Genomic DNA, 15,109 nt, shown 5'->3' with positions numbered 1-15,109 from the left:
AGTCTGCGTAACGGAGCATCCCCCCGTCAGGGTGAAACAGAAATGTCGTGTGGCGGGGCGGAGAATCCAGCCCCTAATTCTTGTCCAGACTATAGGAACGTAGGATCAGAGGTAGAGCTTTCATCCTCAAGCCTGTTCCATCATTCAATCCAATTGTGGCTGGCCTGTATTTTAATTCCACTTACTGTCCATTAATTCCATTTGCCTCAGATACAACAGTTTAATTTTTCTGAAATTTCCAATTGACCCCTGGCTTCAGCACAGTTACACTAACCTCTGGGAGAAGAAATTCTTCTTGCCATCGCGGCTAACTAGCCTAACTTTACTTTTAAGGTTAAGGTTGCGCACATTGTTCAGGATTCTACCACTGGAGGAAATCGCTGTACAATCAGATCCTTTATCATTTAATTGCAACTGGACCACCTCTTCATCTTCTATACTCAAGGGAATACAAATCTAGGGCGGGGTTCTCCGACCCCCCCGCCGGGTCAGAGAATTGCCCGGGGGGGGGGGGGGGGGAAGAGAGGGGGGGGGGGGAGAGGGGGGGGGGGGGGAGAGGAGGGGGGGGAGAGGGGGGGGGGGTGAATCCCGCCCCTGCCGGCTGCCGAATTCTCCAGCACCGGAGATTCCGTGGGGGGCAGGAATCGCGCTGCACCATTCGCCCCCCCCCCCCCCCCCTAGCGAATCTCCGGCCCGCGATGGGCCGAAGTCATGCTGGTCCCGCCAGCTTGAATTAAACCACCTCCCTTACCGGCGGGACCAGGTGGCGCGGGCAGGGTCCTGGGGGGGCGCAGGGCAATCTGGCCCCAGAGGGTGCCCCCACAGTGGCCTGGCCCACGATCGGGGCCCACCGATCCGCGGATGGACCTGTGCCGTGGGGGCACACTTTCCCCGCTGACGCTCCCGCGCATGCGGCTTCGGCCCCGGCTGCCGTGGCGCCAAAGGCCGTCCACGCCAGCCGGCGGGGCGCAAACCACTCCGGCGCGGGCCTAGCCCCTAAAGGTGATGGCTTGGCCCCTAAAGGTGCAGAGGATTCCGCAGCTTTGGGGCGGCCCGACGCCGGAGTGGATCATGCCACTCCATCCCGCCGGTACCCCCCGCCCCGCCGAGTAGGGGAGAATCCCGCCCCTAGTCTCTGAAGAAGTCATACGGACTTGAAACATGAACTCAGTTTCTCTGTCCGCAGGTACTGCCAGACCTGCTGAGTTTTTACAACAGTTTTTGTTTTTATGACAATTCTAGCCTGCTTATAAAGCCTGCCTTTATATGTCTGCCATTTTGCTCAATTGTGCTGCTGAGGATTTCTGGACAATCTTGGCATCTAATTGGCCTTGGCTATTTTGGCAGAGTAACTGACGTGGGAGTGGGCTTCATTTCCAGAAATAATACTCCACGTTATACTTCTGATTGAATCCCAGCAATATCTCTCACACATAAAAGGACACAATTGGTTCTTGGAGGTAAATGCTGGTTAGTGGAAAGCAGTGAGAAAAAAGTTAGATTCAAAAATAGAAGCCCCCACAAATTAAAACAAAAATTCTCTCTATTCATCCTCAGTATGTGGGAGGTACTGGAAAGCCCAGCATTAATTGTCAATCCCGAGTTGCCCCGAGAAGTTTAAAAAAAAATTTAGAATACCAATTCATTTTTCCAATTAAGGGGCAATTTTAGCATGTTCAATCCACCTACCTTGCACATCTTTGTGTTGTGGGGGCAAAACCCACGCAAACACGGGGAGAATGTGCAAACGCCACACGGACAGTGACCCAGAGCCGGGATCGAACCTGGGACCTCGGTGCCGTGAGGCTGCAATGTTAACTCGAGAAGCCTTCTTGAAGCATTGCATAAACAATAACTTGCATTTAAATAGTGCTTTTAATGGAATAAAACACCGCAGGGTGCTGAGCCATATAAGGAACTATCAGGACATGTACTTGATCAAAACATTAGGTTTTCAGGAATATCTTAAAGGAGGATAAAGAGAGAAGTGGCGAGACTGGTTTAGGGACTAAATTCCAGAAGTTCAAGCCCGAGCAGTTAAAGACACAACCGCCAATGATGAAGCAATGACAATTTCTGAAACTTGATTGTCTTTTTTTGATTTGAGCGGTTTGATGTAAGTGTAGGTTACATGGCCACTTCAGAGTGAAGTTAAAAGGTTGGGACGATGTATAGTAAGGTGGCGCAGTGGTTACCGCTACTGCCTCACAGGGCTAGGAGCTCTGGTTCGATTCCCACCTTGGTCACTTTCTGTGTGAAGTCTACATATTCTCCTCTGGTTCTTGTTGCAGACCCATGAGATCAACCTTCCTTTGTAACTCAAAATTTTGAAATTGTACTTCATATTTCAAGATTCAAATAATTTTGGGCAGCATGGTGGCGCAGTGGTTAGCACTGCCGCCTACGGCACTGAGGACCCGGGTTCGATCCCAGCCCCGGCTCACTGTCAGTGTGGAGTTTGTAGATTCTCCCTGTGCCTGCGTGGGTTTCACCTCCACAACCCAAAGATCTGCAGGCTAGGTGAATTGGCCACACTAAATTGCTGCTTAATTGGAAGACAATAATTGGGTACTCTAAATTTAAAAAAAAGTTAAAACATTGGGAGACTGAAGTCGCATATAGTCCTTCTCTAAAGAAACAAATGCTAGAAACACAGCAGCTCAGTCAACAGTGTTCCTGTGATAGACCACTTTCTGGACGTGAATTGAGTGATACCCATTTCTACTGATGAATGTTCATAACTCACGTTCTAGCGTGCCCTTGCGTACACACCAATCAATCCGTGCACAGGAGGAAGTCAGGCACTGATGCAAAGCCGGAGCTGTGTCTTTTTGATTGCTGGGATCAGTGTACAAAGTGATGTATTTCCTAATGTTCTAATGTTCTAATGGTCAGATAGGCTTCAGATGGTTTCACAGGTCGGCGCAACATCGAGGGCCCAAGGGCCCGTACTGCGCTGTAATGTTCTAATGTTCTAACATTGTTGTGTACTGCACTGTGAAATGTGGCTAACATCCTTCCTGGTAGGCGGAAAGGTTCCAGTGCCAAGGAATCTGTTGCTTTGTTGACCGTGACGATCGTGAACCAGGGAAAGCCCTGTCTGGTCCAACAAGTCCTGTTCAACCAGGCTGCAGATGTCCTTGACAGGCTACCTTGGGAAGCTCTGCTCCACTAAGAGATACGAGAATTTGACTCTTGTCCTGTAGATCCTCCGTGTTGTTCGTGGGCTCCTTTTTATTTGTTCATGGGATGTAGGCATCATGGGCCTGGCCAGCATTTATTTGCCCAATCCTAATTGCCCTTGAGAAGATGGTGGTGCTGAGCTGCTGCCTTGAACTACTTGGGGTGTAGGTGAACGCACAGTACTGTTAAGGAGGGAGTTCCTATAACCAGTTGTTATCTGAGCGATAGACTTGCAGGTGGGTAATCATTCCTGATGCAGCTGCTCATCCTCGCATTCATGGTCCATCCTGGAAGCATGGCTCCGACAAATAAATTGAGAAAGCTGACAGCTGGGTCTTCAGGGTAACAATGTGGAAATTCCCCTGGAAAGCCAAACAGTAAAAGACACAGATCCTGTTAGCTGTGGCTGAGAATCTCATTCATGCAGCTTTAATCAGTCTCCAATACCAGTCCCACTGTGTTTTGACATGGGTCCTGGACTGAGTGCAGTTGCTGTTATTTTCCATCCATTTATTGTGATGCCTGGCGAACATCCTACCATCTCCTACTGTTTGTGCCAGTGGCTGAGGCTCCGTGCTTTCTAACCATATTTTATCATATCTTCGATTTTTCCTGTTAAAGCCATAGTTTGTTTTTCCTTTTTAAAATAAATTTAGATTACCCAATTCATTTTTTCCAGTTAAGGGGCAATTTAGCGTGGCCGATCCACCTAGCCTGCACATTTTTGGGTTGCGGGGGTTAAACCCACGCAAACACGGGGAAAATGTGCAAACTCCACACGGACAGTGGCCCAGAGCCGGGATAAAACCTGGGACCTCAGCGCCATGAGGCAGTAATGCTAGCCACTGTGCCACCGTGCTGCTCTTAAACCCATAGTTTTATAATTTATCACTAACATCACACCAGTTATTTTTGAGGCTAGAGACTTGCCAGATGTAGTTTGACACTGAAAATAAATAGCAAATGCGAGAAATACACAGTAGGGTTAGTCAGAATATGTAAAAAGCAAAGACAAGTTGACTTTCAAAGTCTGGACATCTTGCCAGAACTACACTGCTGTGTTGCCAAGTGCCCCACCTAGTGGGTGCATTGACACCTTGCAAAGTATTGAGATAAGTTGCATTTAGATATAAAAAAGTGAATATGAGAAGACATTGGACAAGGTAGAGAAATGAAGGGATCTGGAGGATCAAATGCACAAATCTTTGAAGATAACAGGGCAGTTGTTCAAGTTTTTAAAAGAACATCTTTGAAGTAGGTTTTATCGGCTGAGGCGCAGAGTGAAAAGGCTAGAAAGGTATGTTCAACCTCAAAGCAATCACTGATTGGGCTTCAGCTAAAATATTGTGGCCAGTTCTGGGCAGCACACTTCAAGAAAAATGTCAAAGCTTTGAGGGGATTTACTAGAATGGAATCAGGAATTTACTTTTACCGGGAATGAGTGATGTCAATGGAGACTAGAGGAGCTTTAGAGCATTTATCAGAAGTGTTCAAAGTATGAAGGGCTTTGAATGCGTAGGAAGAATCGGTTTGTTCAGGCACGAGGCTCAGTAACCAAAGGAGGCATATTAAGATGACTGATAGAAATCCAGGGGAATGTTTTTAACACTGTAAATTGTTGCATTCTGAAATATGCCACTAGAAAGAGTAAGGAAGAAAATCCAGTCGTGACTTGCAAAAGGAAATTGCATATACATTTGAAAATTAGACATTTGCAGGGATTTGGGTAAAGAGAAGGGGCATGTGCCAAATTGCAAACTCCTACAGCACAGACAGAGGTCTTGTCTGCTGCCTGATTTTTATGATCCCTATTGGCATCTGAGTGAGTTAAGGCTGCTCTGTTTTCCATTGCTTTATCCATCCCACACAAGAAGCCTAAAATTGAATGCAATATTTTAAACATGGAATTGCTCACTAATCGACATGGCATTGTTTTTGGTATGAGTCTGATCCATTTCTAAGTGGGAATTACCTGGCTGCTGATCCCGAGTATTACCTGAATTGAGTTAATTTGTATGCTCACTGGCACAATATACATTCAGATACAACAGTTGAAATGCCTGCACAGGATGTGACCATCATGGAGCAGTGCCAGCTCAGTATTACACCTACCGTATATACTCGCGTATCCTTCGATCTCGCGTATCATGCGACCCCTAAATTTTCGTCCCCAAAACATGATTTTATGGTATACCTCATGTATCATGCGAGTCACTTTTTTGGAAATTAATTTTGGAAACTAAAACTTCCAAATGGTATAATTGTGTGTGGTTTCTGCAGAGTGGATTCTGCTGTGAAAGCTGTTCGCGATTCGAACAGCTTTCCAGCTGGCTTTACTAGCGTCGTTCAGCCACTTGCCGTTTCCATTCATAAAAACATGAATGGAAACGGCAAGTGGCTGAACATCTTCCCATCAGAATACTACTCTTCAGATTTTGACCACAGCATTCTGATGGGAAGATGTTCAGCCACTTGACGTTTCCATTCATGTTTTTATGAATGGAAACGGCAAGTGGCTGAACGACGCTAGTAAAGCCAGCTGGGTGCTATGTGACTTACCTTGGCCAGCATTTCACACCCGCGATTTTTGTACCTCGCGTATCATGCGACCCCCGAAATTTAGGCTTCAAATTAGGTGCTCAAAAGTCGCATGTTATGCGAGTATATACGGTATATCTGCTCTTGGATTTATTCAATGACTGTACTTTTATTGACCATTCCTTGTCCTTGAGGAGGTGATAGTGAGCTTATTTCTTCAATCACTGCAGTCTTTGGTACTCCCTCAATGTAGTTAGGTGAGGACTTCCAAGATTTTGACTCTTTGACGACAAAGGAATGGTTAATTATATTTCCAAGTCTGGGTAATTTATACCTTGGAGGGGAACATGAAAGCCGTGGACTATTATAAAGGAAGTTATAGCAGGGCACTAAGAAAATCCCAATGCAATCAGGCATAACAACATAGTTTTGTGAAAGAGAAATTGTGTTTGACTAATTTACTAGAATTCTTTGAGGAAGTAGCAGGCAACATGGAAAAGAGGGAACCTGTACATGTGGTGTACTTCACTGTTCAGAAGGCATTTGACAAGGTGACGCATCAAAGCGGATGTCGCAAAATAAGAGCTCATGGATAGAGGATTGGCCAGCTAACAGCATAAATAGGTCATTGTCAAGTTGGCAAAATGTAACGAGTGGAGTACGACAGACATCAAAGCTAGGGCCTGAACTATTTCCAATCTATATCAATGGCTTCAATGAGTTGCCAAATTTACAGTTGACAAAAGTATAGGTATGACAACAAGTTTTGAAGAGGGGTTATGTTTACTTTAGCGATGGGCAGGGATAGGTATATACCGCAAGGCAAGAATTATAGCTGGGGGAAAGGCAATTATGATGCTATTCGGCAAGATTTAGGATGTATAGGATGGGGAAGGAAACTGCAGGGGATGGATACAATCGAAATGTGGAGCTTTTTCAAGGAACAGCTACTGCATGTCCTTGATAAGTATGTACCTGTCAGGCAGGGAGGAAGTTGTCGAGCAAGGGAAACGTGGTTTACTAAGGAAGTTGAAGCACTTGTCAAGAGGAAGAAGAAGGCTTATGTTAGGATGAGACATGAAGGCTCAGTTAGGGCACTTGAGAGTTACAAGTTAGCCAGGAAGGACCTAAAGGGAGAGTTAAAAAGAGCGAGGAGAGGACACGAAAAGTCGTTGGCAGATAGGATCAAGGAAAACCCTAAGGCTTTCTATAGGTATATTAGGAACAAAAGAATGACTAGAATAGTCATCAAGAATAGTAGGGGAAAGTTGTGTGTGGAATCAGAGGAGATGGGGAAGCGATAAATGGATATTTTTCGTCAGTGTTTACACTGGAGAAAGACAATGTTGTCGAGGAGAATACTCAGGTACAGTCGACTAGGCTAGATGGGATTGAGGTTCACAAGGAGGAGGTGTTAGCAATTTTGGAAAGTGTAAAAATAGATAAGTCCCCTGGGCCAGATGGGATTTATCCTAGGATTCTCTGGGAAGCCAGGGAGGAGATTGCAGAGCCTTTGTCCTTGATCTTTATGTCATCTATGTCGACAGGAATAGTGCCGGAAGACTGGAGGATAGCAAATGTTGTCCCCTTGTTCAAGAAGGGGAGTAGAGACAACCCTGGTAATTATAGACCTGTGAGCCTTACTTCGGTTGTGAGTAAAATGTTGGAAAAGGTTATAAGAGATAGGGTTTATAATCATCTTGAAAAGAACAAGTTGATTAGCGATACTCAACACGGTTTTGTGAAGGGTAGGTCATGCCTCACAAACCTTATTGAGTTTTTTGAGAAGGTGACCAAACAGGTGGATGAGGGTAAAGCGGTTGATGTGGTGTATATGGATTTCAGTAAGGCATTTGATAAGGTTCCCCATGGTAGGCTATTGCAGAAAATACGGAAGTATGGGATTGAAGGTGATTTAGCGGTTTGGATCAGTAATTGGCTAGCTGAAAGAAGACAGAGGGTGGTGGTTGATGGCAAATGTTCATCCCGGAGTTCAGTTACTAGTGGTGTACCGCAAGGATCTGTTTTGGGGTCACTGCTGTTTGTCATTTTTATAAATGACTTGGAAGAGGGTGTAGAAGGATGGGTTAATAAATTTGCAGATGACACTCAGGTCAGTGGAGTTGTGGATAGTGCTGAAGGATGTTATAGGTTACAGAGGGACATAGATAAGCTGCAGAGCTGGGCTGAGAGGTGGCAGATGGAGTTTAATGCGGAAAAGTGTGAGGTGGTTCACTTTGGAAGGAGTAACAGGAATGCAGAGTACTGGGCTAATGGCAAGATTCTTGGTAGTGTTGATCAACAGAGAGATCTCGGCATCCAGGTACATAAATCCCTGAAAGTTGCCACCCAGGTTAATAGGGCTGTTAAGAAGGCATATGGTGTGCTAGCCTTTATCAGTAGGGGGATTGAGTTTCGGAGCCACGAGGTCATGCTGCAGCTGTACAAAACTCTGGTGCGGCCGCACCTGGAGTACTGCGTGCAGTTCTGGTCACCACATCATAGGAAGGATGTGGAAGCTTTGGAAAGGGTTCAGAGGAGATTTACGAGGATGTTGCCTGGTATGGAGGGAAGGTCTTACGAGGAAAGGCTCAGGGACTTGAGGTTGTTTTCGTTAGAGAGGAGAAGGCTGAGAGGTGACTTAATAGAGACATATAAGATAGTCAGAGGATTAGATAGGGTGGACAGTGAGAGTCTTTTTCCTCGGATGGTGATGACCAACACGAGGGGACATAGCTTTAAATTGAGGGGTGGTAGATATAGGACAGATGTCAGAGGCAGTTTCTTTACTCAGAGAGTAGTAGGGGTGTGGAACGCCCTGCCTGCAACAGTAGTAGACTCGCCAAATTTAAGGGCATTTAAGTGGTCACTGGATAGACATATGGATGAAAATGGAATAGTGTAGGTCAGATAGGCTTCAGATGATTTCACGGGTCGGTGCAACATCGAGGGCCGAAGGGCCCATACTGCGCTGTAATGTTCTATGTTCTTTATGAAGCCTTCAAAGGGATGTATATAAGTGAGGGGCTAATATTTGGCGGATGGAATATAATGTGGGAAAATGTGAACTACTTCACTTTGCAGGAAGAATCGAACTGCAGCCTATTATTTCAATAGAGCGAGATTACAGAACTCTGAGTTACAGAGGGATCTGGATGTCCTGTTACATGAATCACAAAAAAGTTAGCACCCAGTCACAGCAAGTGATTTGAAGGCAATTGGAATTTTATCATCCGTTTCAAGAGGAGCGGAACATAAAAGTAGGGAAGAATTTGCTACAATTGTACAGGACATTAGTGAGAGCACATCTCTAGTACTGTGTACAGTTTTGGTCGCTTGTTTAAGAAAGGACATTAGTGCGTTAGAAGCATTTCAGAGAAGGTTCACTTGACTAATTTCTGCGTTATCTTATGAGGAAATTTGAACAGATTATGCCTGTATCCATTTGAGTTTAGAAGAATGAGAGGTGAAACATTTGCAAACAAGACCAGAAGTGATAGCGAGGAGGATTGCTGAAGAGTGCAGGAGGATCTCAGTGGACTGGTCAGGTGGACGGAAAAGTGGGAAATGGAATTCAACCCAGAGAAGTGTGAGGTGATGCATTTGGGGACGTCAAACAAGGTAAAGGATTACATGATTAATGAGAGAACACTGAGAGATGTAGAGAGAGTGAATGTTCACAGATCTCTGACGGTAGCAGGACAGGTTGATAATGTGGTTAAGATGACATGTAGAATCCTTTCCTTTATTAGCCAAGCCATGGAATGTAAGAGCAGGGAGTTTATGCTGGAACTATACAAAATATTAGTTGGGCCACAACTGGTACTGTGTACAGTTCTAATAACATAATTACAGAAAGGACGTAACTGTTGTGATTGCATTAGAGAGGGTACACAGGTGATGTTCAAGAATGTTACCAGAGCTGGACAATTGCAGCTATGAGGAGAGATTGGATAGGCTGGAGTTGTTCTCAGTGGATCAGAGGAGGCTGAGAGGAGATTTTATTGGGATGTACAACATTGTGAGGGGCCTGAATAGAATGGGTAGGGCATGTTTACCTGTTACAGACATCAGTGACTAAGGGGCATAGATTTAAAGTGATTGGTAGAAGGTTTAGAAGGCCGATGAGGGTTGTGGGGGGTTCTGGAACTCGCTGCCTGACAGCATAGTTGAGGCAGAAACCCTCCACTCTTTGAAACTGTGTGTGGATTTGTACCTCCAGCACCATAACCTGCAGGGCTACGGACCAAATGCTGGAAAGTGGGATTAGGCTGGGTGGCTCGTTTTTCAGTCAGCGCAGACACGATGGGCAGAGTGGCCTCTTTCTGTGGCATCAACTTTCTATGATTCCTGAGGGGACTAGACCGGTGGATGCTGAGAGGATATTCCCCCTTTTGGGAGAGACTAAAACTGGGAGATACATTTTTTAAAAAGTATATTTATTGAGATTTAACATTTTAGAGAATGGCGCAACAAAGTTTTTAAAAAATAATACATTGCCATAAGCAAAAAAAGACCCGGCTTAACATACATGAGTGCAGAGTGGAACAGGAGAACAAAGTCACAACTGGCTCGATACAATCATTCGGCAACAAATACTCATACAGCCCACAAGGGACTGAGAGAGAAACAGGATAAGATCATGAAAACATGAAAAATCGGTGCATGCATTCTCATGCCGCATAAGCACGCAATCATCATGAGAAATCAGGATTAGCTTCCTGTGCTATGATCAGCGTGCACCAACTTACATCACCTTCAACTCCAGCAGCGCCAATGGCCTATCACAGCCGCCTCTTTCTGGATATCAGACCGGATGTGCACCTGTATAGGAACCAAGAACAGATTTGTCATACTCACCCTTACAAAACAAGAAAAGTTACATGGAAACCCCAGTTCTAAGGGGAGTTACATACATGCCACACAACGTCACTAAATCCCAGTATAGGCCAAGGCAGAAATAAAACCATCCATATAATTGTGAACAGAGGACTGGCATCAAAAACATGTTTGGATGATGGTCAAACTTCAGGGCCTCCTAAGGGAGAAAAGAAAGAAGAGAAGAGCTAAAACTGCCAGAACTAACCCGCCAGATGTCAAACCTTCAGACCCTCCAGAGAGATAAAAGGAAAGAAAGAATGAGCGCGACCAAAACTTAACCCATCTGACAACAAAGGATTAGGATCCGACCCCATGCCTCCCTGGCTCCCTTCCAACAGTCACTGTAAATGTCCTTTTATGTCTATTTCCTTTGTTCCTATTTATTTTATTATTTTGGTCCCTGGATCAATAATTCGCATGTGCCCAAGTAGAGAGAAGAAAGCAGAAGACTCAAAGTTTAAAAGCGTGTTTGATTGAGGTATTCAAAATCATGAGCTGTCTGGATAGAGTAGATAGGGAGAAACTGTTTCCATTGTTTGAAGGACACATATTTCTAGTGATTGGCAGAAGAAGCAACGGAGACGTGATAATCTTTACACAGCGAGTGGCTAGGATGAGGCATGCTCTGCCTGGAAGTGTGGTCGGGGCTGGTTTAGCACAGGGTACGAGGCTGGTTTAGCACAGGGCTAAATCGCTGGCTTTGAAAGCAGACCAAGCTGGCCAGCAGCACAGTGCAATTCCCATACCAGCCTCCCCGAACAGGCGCTGGAATGTGGCGACTAGGGGCTTTTCACAGAAACTTCATTTGAAGCCTACTTGTGACAGTAAGCAATTTTGATGTGGGCAGCACAGTAGCACAAGTGGATAGCATTGTGGCTTCACAGCACCAGGGTCCCAGGTTCGATTCCTCGCTGGGTCACTGTCTGTGCGGAATTTGCATGTTCTCCCCGTGTCTGCATGGGTTTCCTCCGGGTGCTCCGGTTTCCTCCCACAGTCCAAAGATGTGCAGGTTAGGTGGATTGACCATGCTAAATTGCTCTCAGTATCCAAAAAGGTTGGGAGGGGCTACTGGGTTGCGGGGATAGGGTGGAAGTGAGGGCTTAAGTGAGTAGGTGCAGACTCAATGGGCCGAATGACCTCCTTCTGTACTGTATATTCTATGTTCTTAAATTCAGTTTGGCCTTCTGAAAAGGAAGAATGTGCAGATCTATGGGGAGATATATATGGTGGCACAAAATTAATTGCTCTTTTGGAAAGCCACCACAGAGAAGACTGACTGAACGACCTTCTGTACTGTAACCACTCTGGCCTCATTTATGATCAATTTAAATATTTATTTGTTTTACTTACAATTAGCCATATCACATTCTTGCATGGATGAGTGGTGAAACGCTCTACAGTGACGTATTCAGTACTCAGATGTGTGCCTTTGTCTCTTTTGCAGTTTGTAAGTTCAAAGCTCATAAGAGATGTGCTGTGAGGGCAATCAATAATTGCAAGTGGACAACCCTGGCATCCATAGGAAAAGATATCATCGAGGATGAGGATGGGGTAGGTATGAAGTATTGAAGAATGACCATCTCCATGGGCCACCCATCTGCTGTCTTGAGTGCAAAGGTATTTTCGGTTATAGATAAAATGCTAGGGCTTGAAGTGCTCCTTGTGGGAAATATTCCCAATGAGAAGAGAAGTTCTGACGAATGTCCATGTTCAGCCAATCACTAAAACTGGTGATCTGGCTATCATATTACTGTTCACATAAGAGTGCTGCACATAAATTGGCTGCCGCATGTTCTACATTCCAATCATGACTACACTTCAAAAGTACTTCTTTGGGTGTAAAGTGTTTTAGGACATCCTGAGGTCTTGAAAGGTGCATTTATTTTCCCTTTCTTTGCAATACAAATTCTCCAGCCCCTGTTGCTTTTGACCGCATCTATTTGTTGGAAGTGCAGAATTTAACCTCAGTATCACCACCCAGTGGCCTAATAATTCCAAATGAAAGGTTGACAATTCTGACCATAGACGTATTTGTAAACAAGGAGATGCCTTCATTTTCAACAATGGGCCATTTGCCATATGCAGGTGACCTGTGGTGTATGTTTTTAAAAGTGTAGTGGGTGATTCATGCCATGTCTGAAGGGAATCTTGTACTTGAAGTGAAATCAATGGGAGGAAGATAGGAAAACTGAAGGAGAGGCAAGAAAAATCAGAGGAAATGAAATAAATTGAGCAAGGGCAACACAAATAAATGAAGAAGGTAATCATGGGAAATGAGTGGATGTTATTTGAACCTAACTTGTTCACCAGAAAACTGAAGGGTTGAATTGGCTTGCCCCTCGTTGGCCACAAAAAATCTATTGAAACTGTTGAAAGAAGAGCAGAGGTCCAGAGGTCCCAGCCAAATTTAGTCCTCAACCAACATAATTAAAAAATGGATAATCTTGTTGGTTTTTGTGGGACTTTGTCTGGTACATCTTGCTCAAAGTGGAATAAAGGCCACAAGTAAATCAGCCAAGATCTTATTGGCTGGCAGAGCAGACATGAGGGGCCAAATAGCCTATGTCAAAGAAAGAATAACTTATTAGAAGGTAGTAAAGTTGTCAGTCAAACAAAGCATGCAAAGCAAGCTTGGAAAACATCTGTGCTAACGACTTTTGTGGATATAGTTGGCTTCATTATGAATGCTTGGCAGAGTTCCAAGAATAACAAACCACTTGCTCAACATGCAATGTTGACACAGCTTGCAGAAGGAATTGCAAGCCGCCTTTGATTGACATCGTTACTGCCATGTAATGTATTACTTTTTCTTGACTGTTTTTCATTGCCTGTGAGTTTGCTGGCAGAAGATTAAGAGGTGTGAAATCAATAATGGATTTTAGTAATTGATCCTATGAATAGCTGTTGGTGATCTGACAGCTGTATGTGAATATAAGAGTGCAAATGCTTCCCCATCGGTTCACAGTGACTCTGAAGCCATGAACCACATCTTCTAACAGAATGGCTTGACTCCATCAAAATTGCAGGAGGGTCTGAGATATCCACTTCTGTAATGGACCAGCAAGGGCCTGGGTTCAGTGTGCAGGCTTGCTACCCATAACTTATCTCACACCTGCAAAAATTGCTGGAAACGGGAATTGGGGTGGTAATCCCAGAATTCGGTCACGCCTGCCAAGCCGACCTGACACCAAGGATATCCGAGCCTATATCTTTTGAAAAGCAGAAGGGAAAATTCCATAATGCAGTTTTTTTACAACACGTTGATTTTGCCTTCATCCCAATGGCCTTTCATAGTCGCACTGCATGAATAAATAATAAAATATCAAATTGTGAAGACTCACATTCCCACCAGATAACAAATCTTCATCAAAATTCGTAAAAATCCATCTGGTTCACTATGTAGTTTCGGAAAGGAAATCTGCCATCGTTACCTGGTCTGGCCTACATGTGACCCCTGATCCACAGCATTGTTATTGACTCTTAATTGGTAGTGCACTGGTTAGCACTGTTGCTTCACAGCTCCAGGGTCCCAGGTTCAATTCCTGTTTGGGTCACTGTCTGTGCGGCGTCTACACGTTCTCCCCATGTCTGCGTGGGTTTCCTACGGGTGCTCCGGTTTCCTCCCACAAGTCCCGAAAGATGTGCTATTAGGTAATTTGGACATTCTGAATTCTCCCTCTGTGTACCTGAACAGGCGCCGGAATGTGGCGACTAGGGGCTTTTCACAGTAACTTCATTGCAGTGTTAATGTAAGCCTACTTGTGACAATAAAGATTATTATTATTATTGTCCTCTGTCTAACAAGCCACTCAGTTCAAATGCTGACCTTGCCAACGACGCCCACATCCCATTAAAGAATAAAGAAAAATATTGATTATGGTATTGGAGAAGGGCATTATGTGATCAATCCTGGAAGCCCATAGATGCAAGATTAAGAGTGCATGGCAGGAGAGATTTCTTCACTGTGATGTTGTCTCTTCCAAGGTCGATGGTTGAGACAGAATCTCAACATTTAAGATTAGATTAGATAGTTGAATGAACGATATGGGTCAAGTAAATGTGATTAAAACTATTTTCCCACATGAAGAGTGGAGTCCAACATGGACAGCATAGGCTGACCAGTCTATTTAGGGGCTGTTTAGCACACTGGGCTAAATCGCTTGCTTTGAGATTGCAGACCAAGGCAGGCCAGCAGCACAGTTCGATTCCCGTAACAGCCTCCCCGAACAGGTGCCGGAATGTGGCGACTAGGGGCTTTTCACTAACTTCATTGAAGCCTACTCGTGACAATAAGCGATTTTCATTTCATAACTTCCATCTCCCTCTCCCTTTCTCGTCCCCCTAACAGAGCTTTTTGCCTTGAATACCCACTTTCTCTTTCCTCCAAAATGAAAGGGCCAAAATCCGTCTTATCTCAGCCCGGCACCATGAGATTGTCACATTGATTTAGTTGTCTCCCAAGATGTTGCAGAGTATGTGGAACTGGAGCTGGGATATCTATTTTTCT

General features: G+C 44.7%; 1 protein-coding gene across 4 annotated transcripts in view; it reads left to right on the top strand.

The window, feature by feature from the left end:
* dgkh (diacylglycerol kinase, eta) overlaps positions 1–15,109 on the top strand; it is a 656,851-nt gene that overhangs the window by 422,489 nt on the left and 219,253 nt on the right. For all 4 annotated transcript variants that reach the window (XM_038802770.1, XM_038802769.1, XM_038802768.1 and 1 more), the window contains one exon: positions 12,047–12,153. In XM_038802770.1, coding sequence (XP_038658698.1) covers positions 12,047–12,153 — 107 coding nt within the window. The remainder of the gene's footprint in view (positions 1–12,046; positions 12,154–15,109) is intronic.

Source organism: Scyliorhinus canicula, chromosome 7 (assembly GCF_902713615.1).
Source record: "Scyliorhinus canicula chromosome 7, sScyCan1.1, whole genome shotgun sequence".
Classification (NCBI taxonomy): Eukaryota; Metazoa; Chordata; class Chondrichthyes; order Carcharhiniformes; family Scyliorhinidae; genus Scyliorhinus; species Scyliorhinus canicula.
The sequence above is the reverse complement of the archived record's forward strand: the minus strand, read 5'-3'. Positions and strand labels throughout refer to the sequence as shown.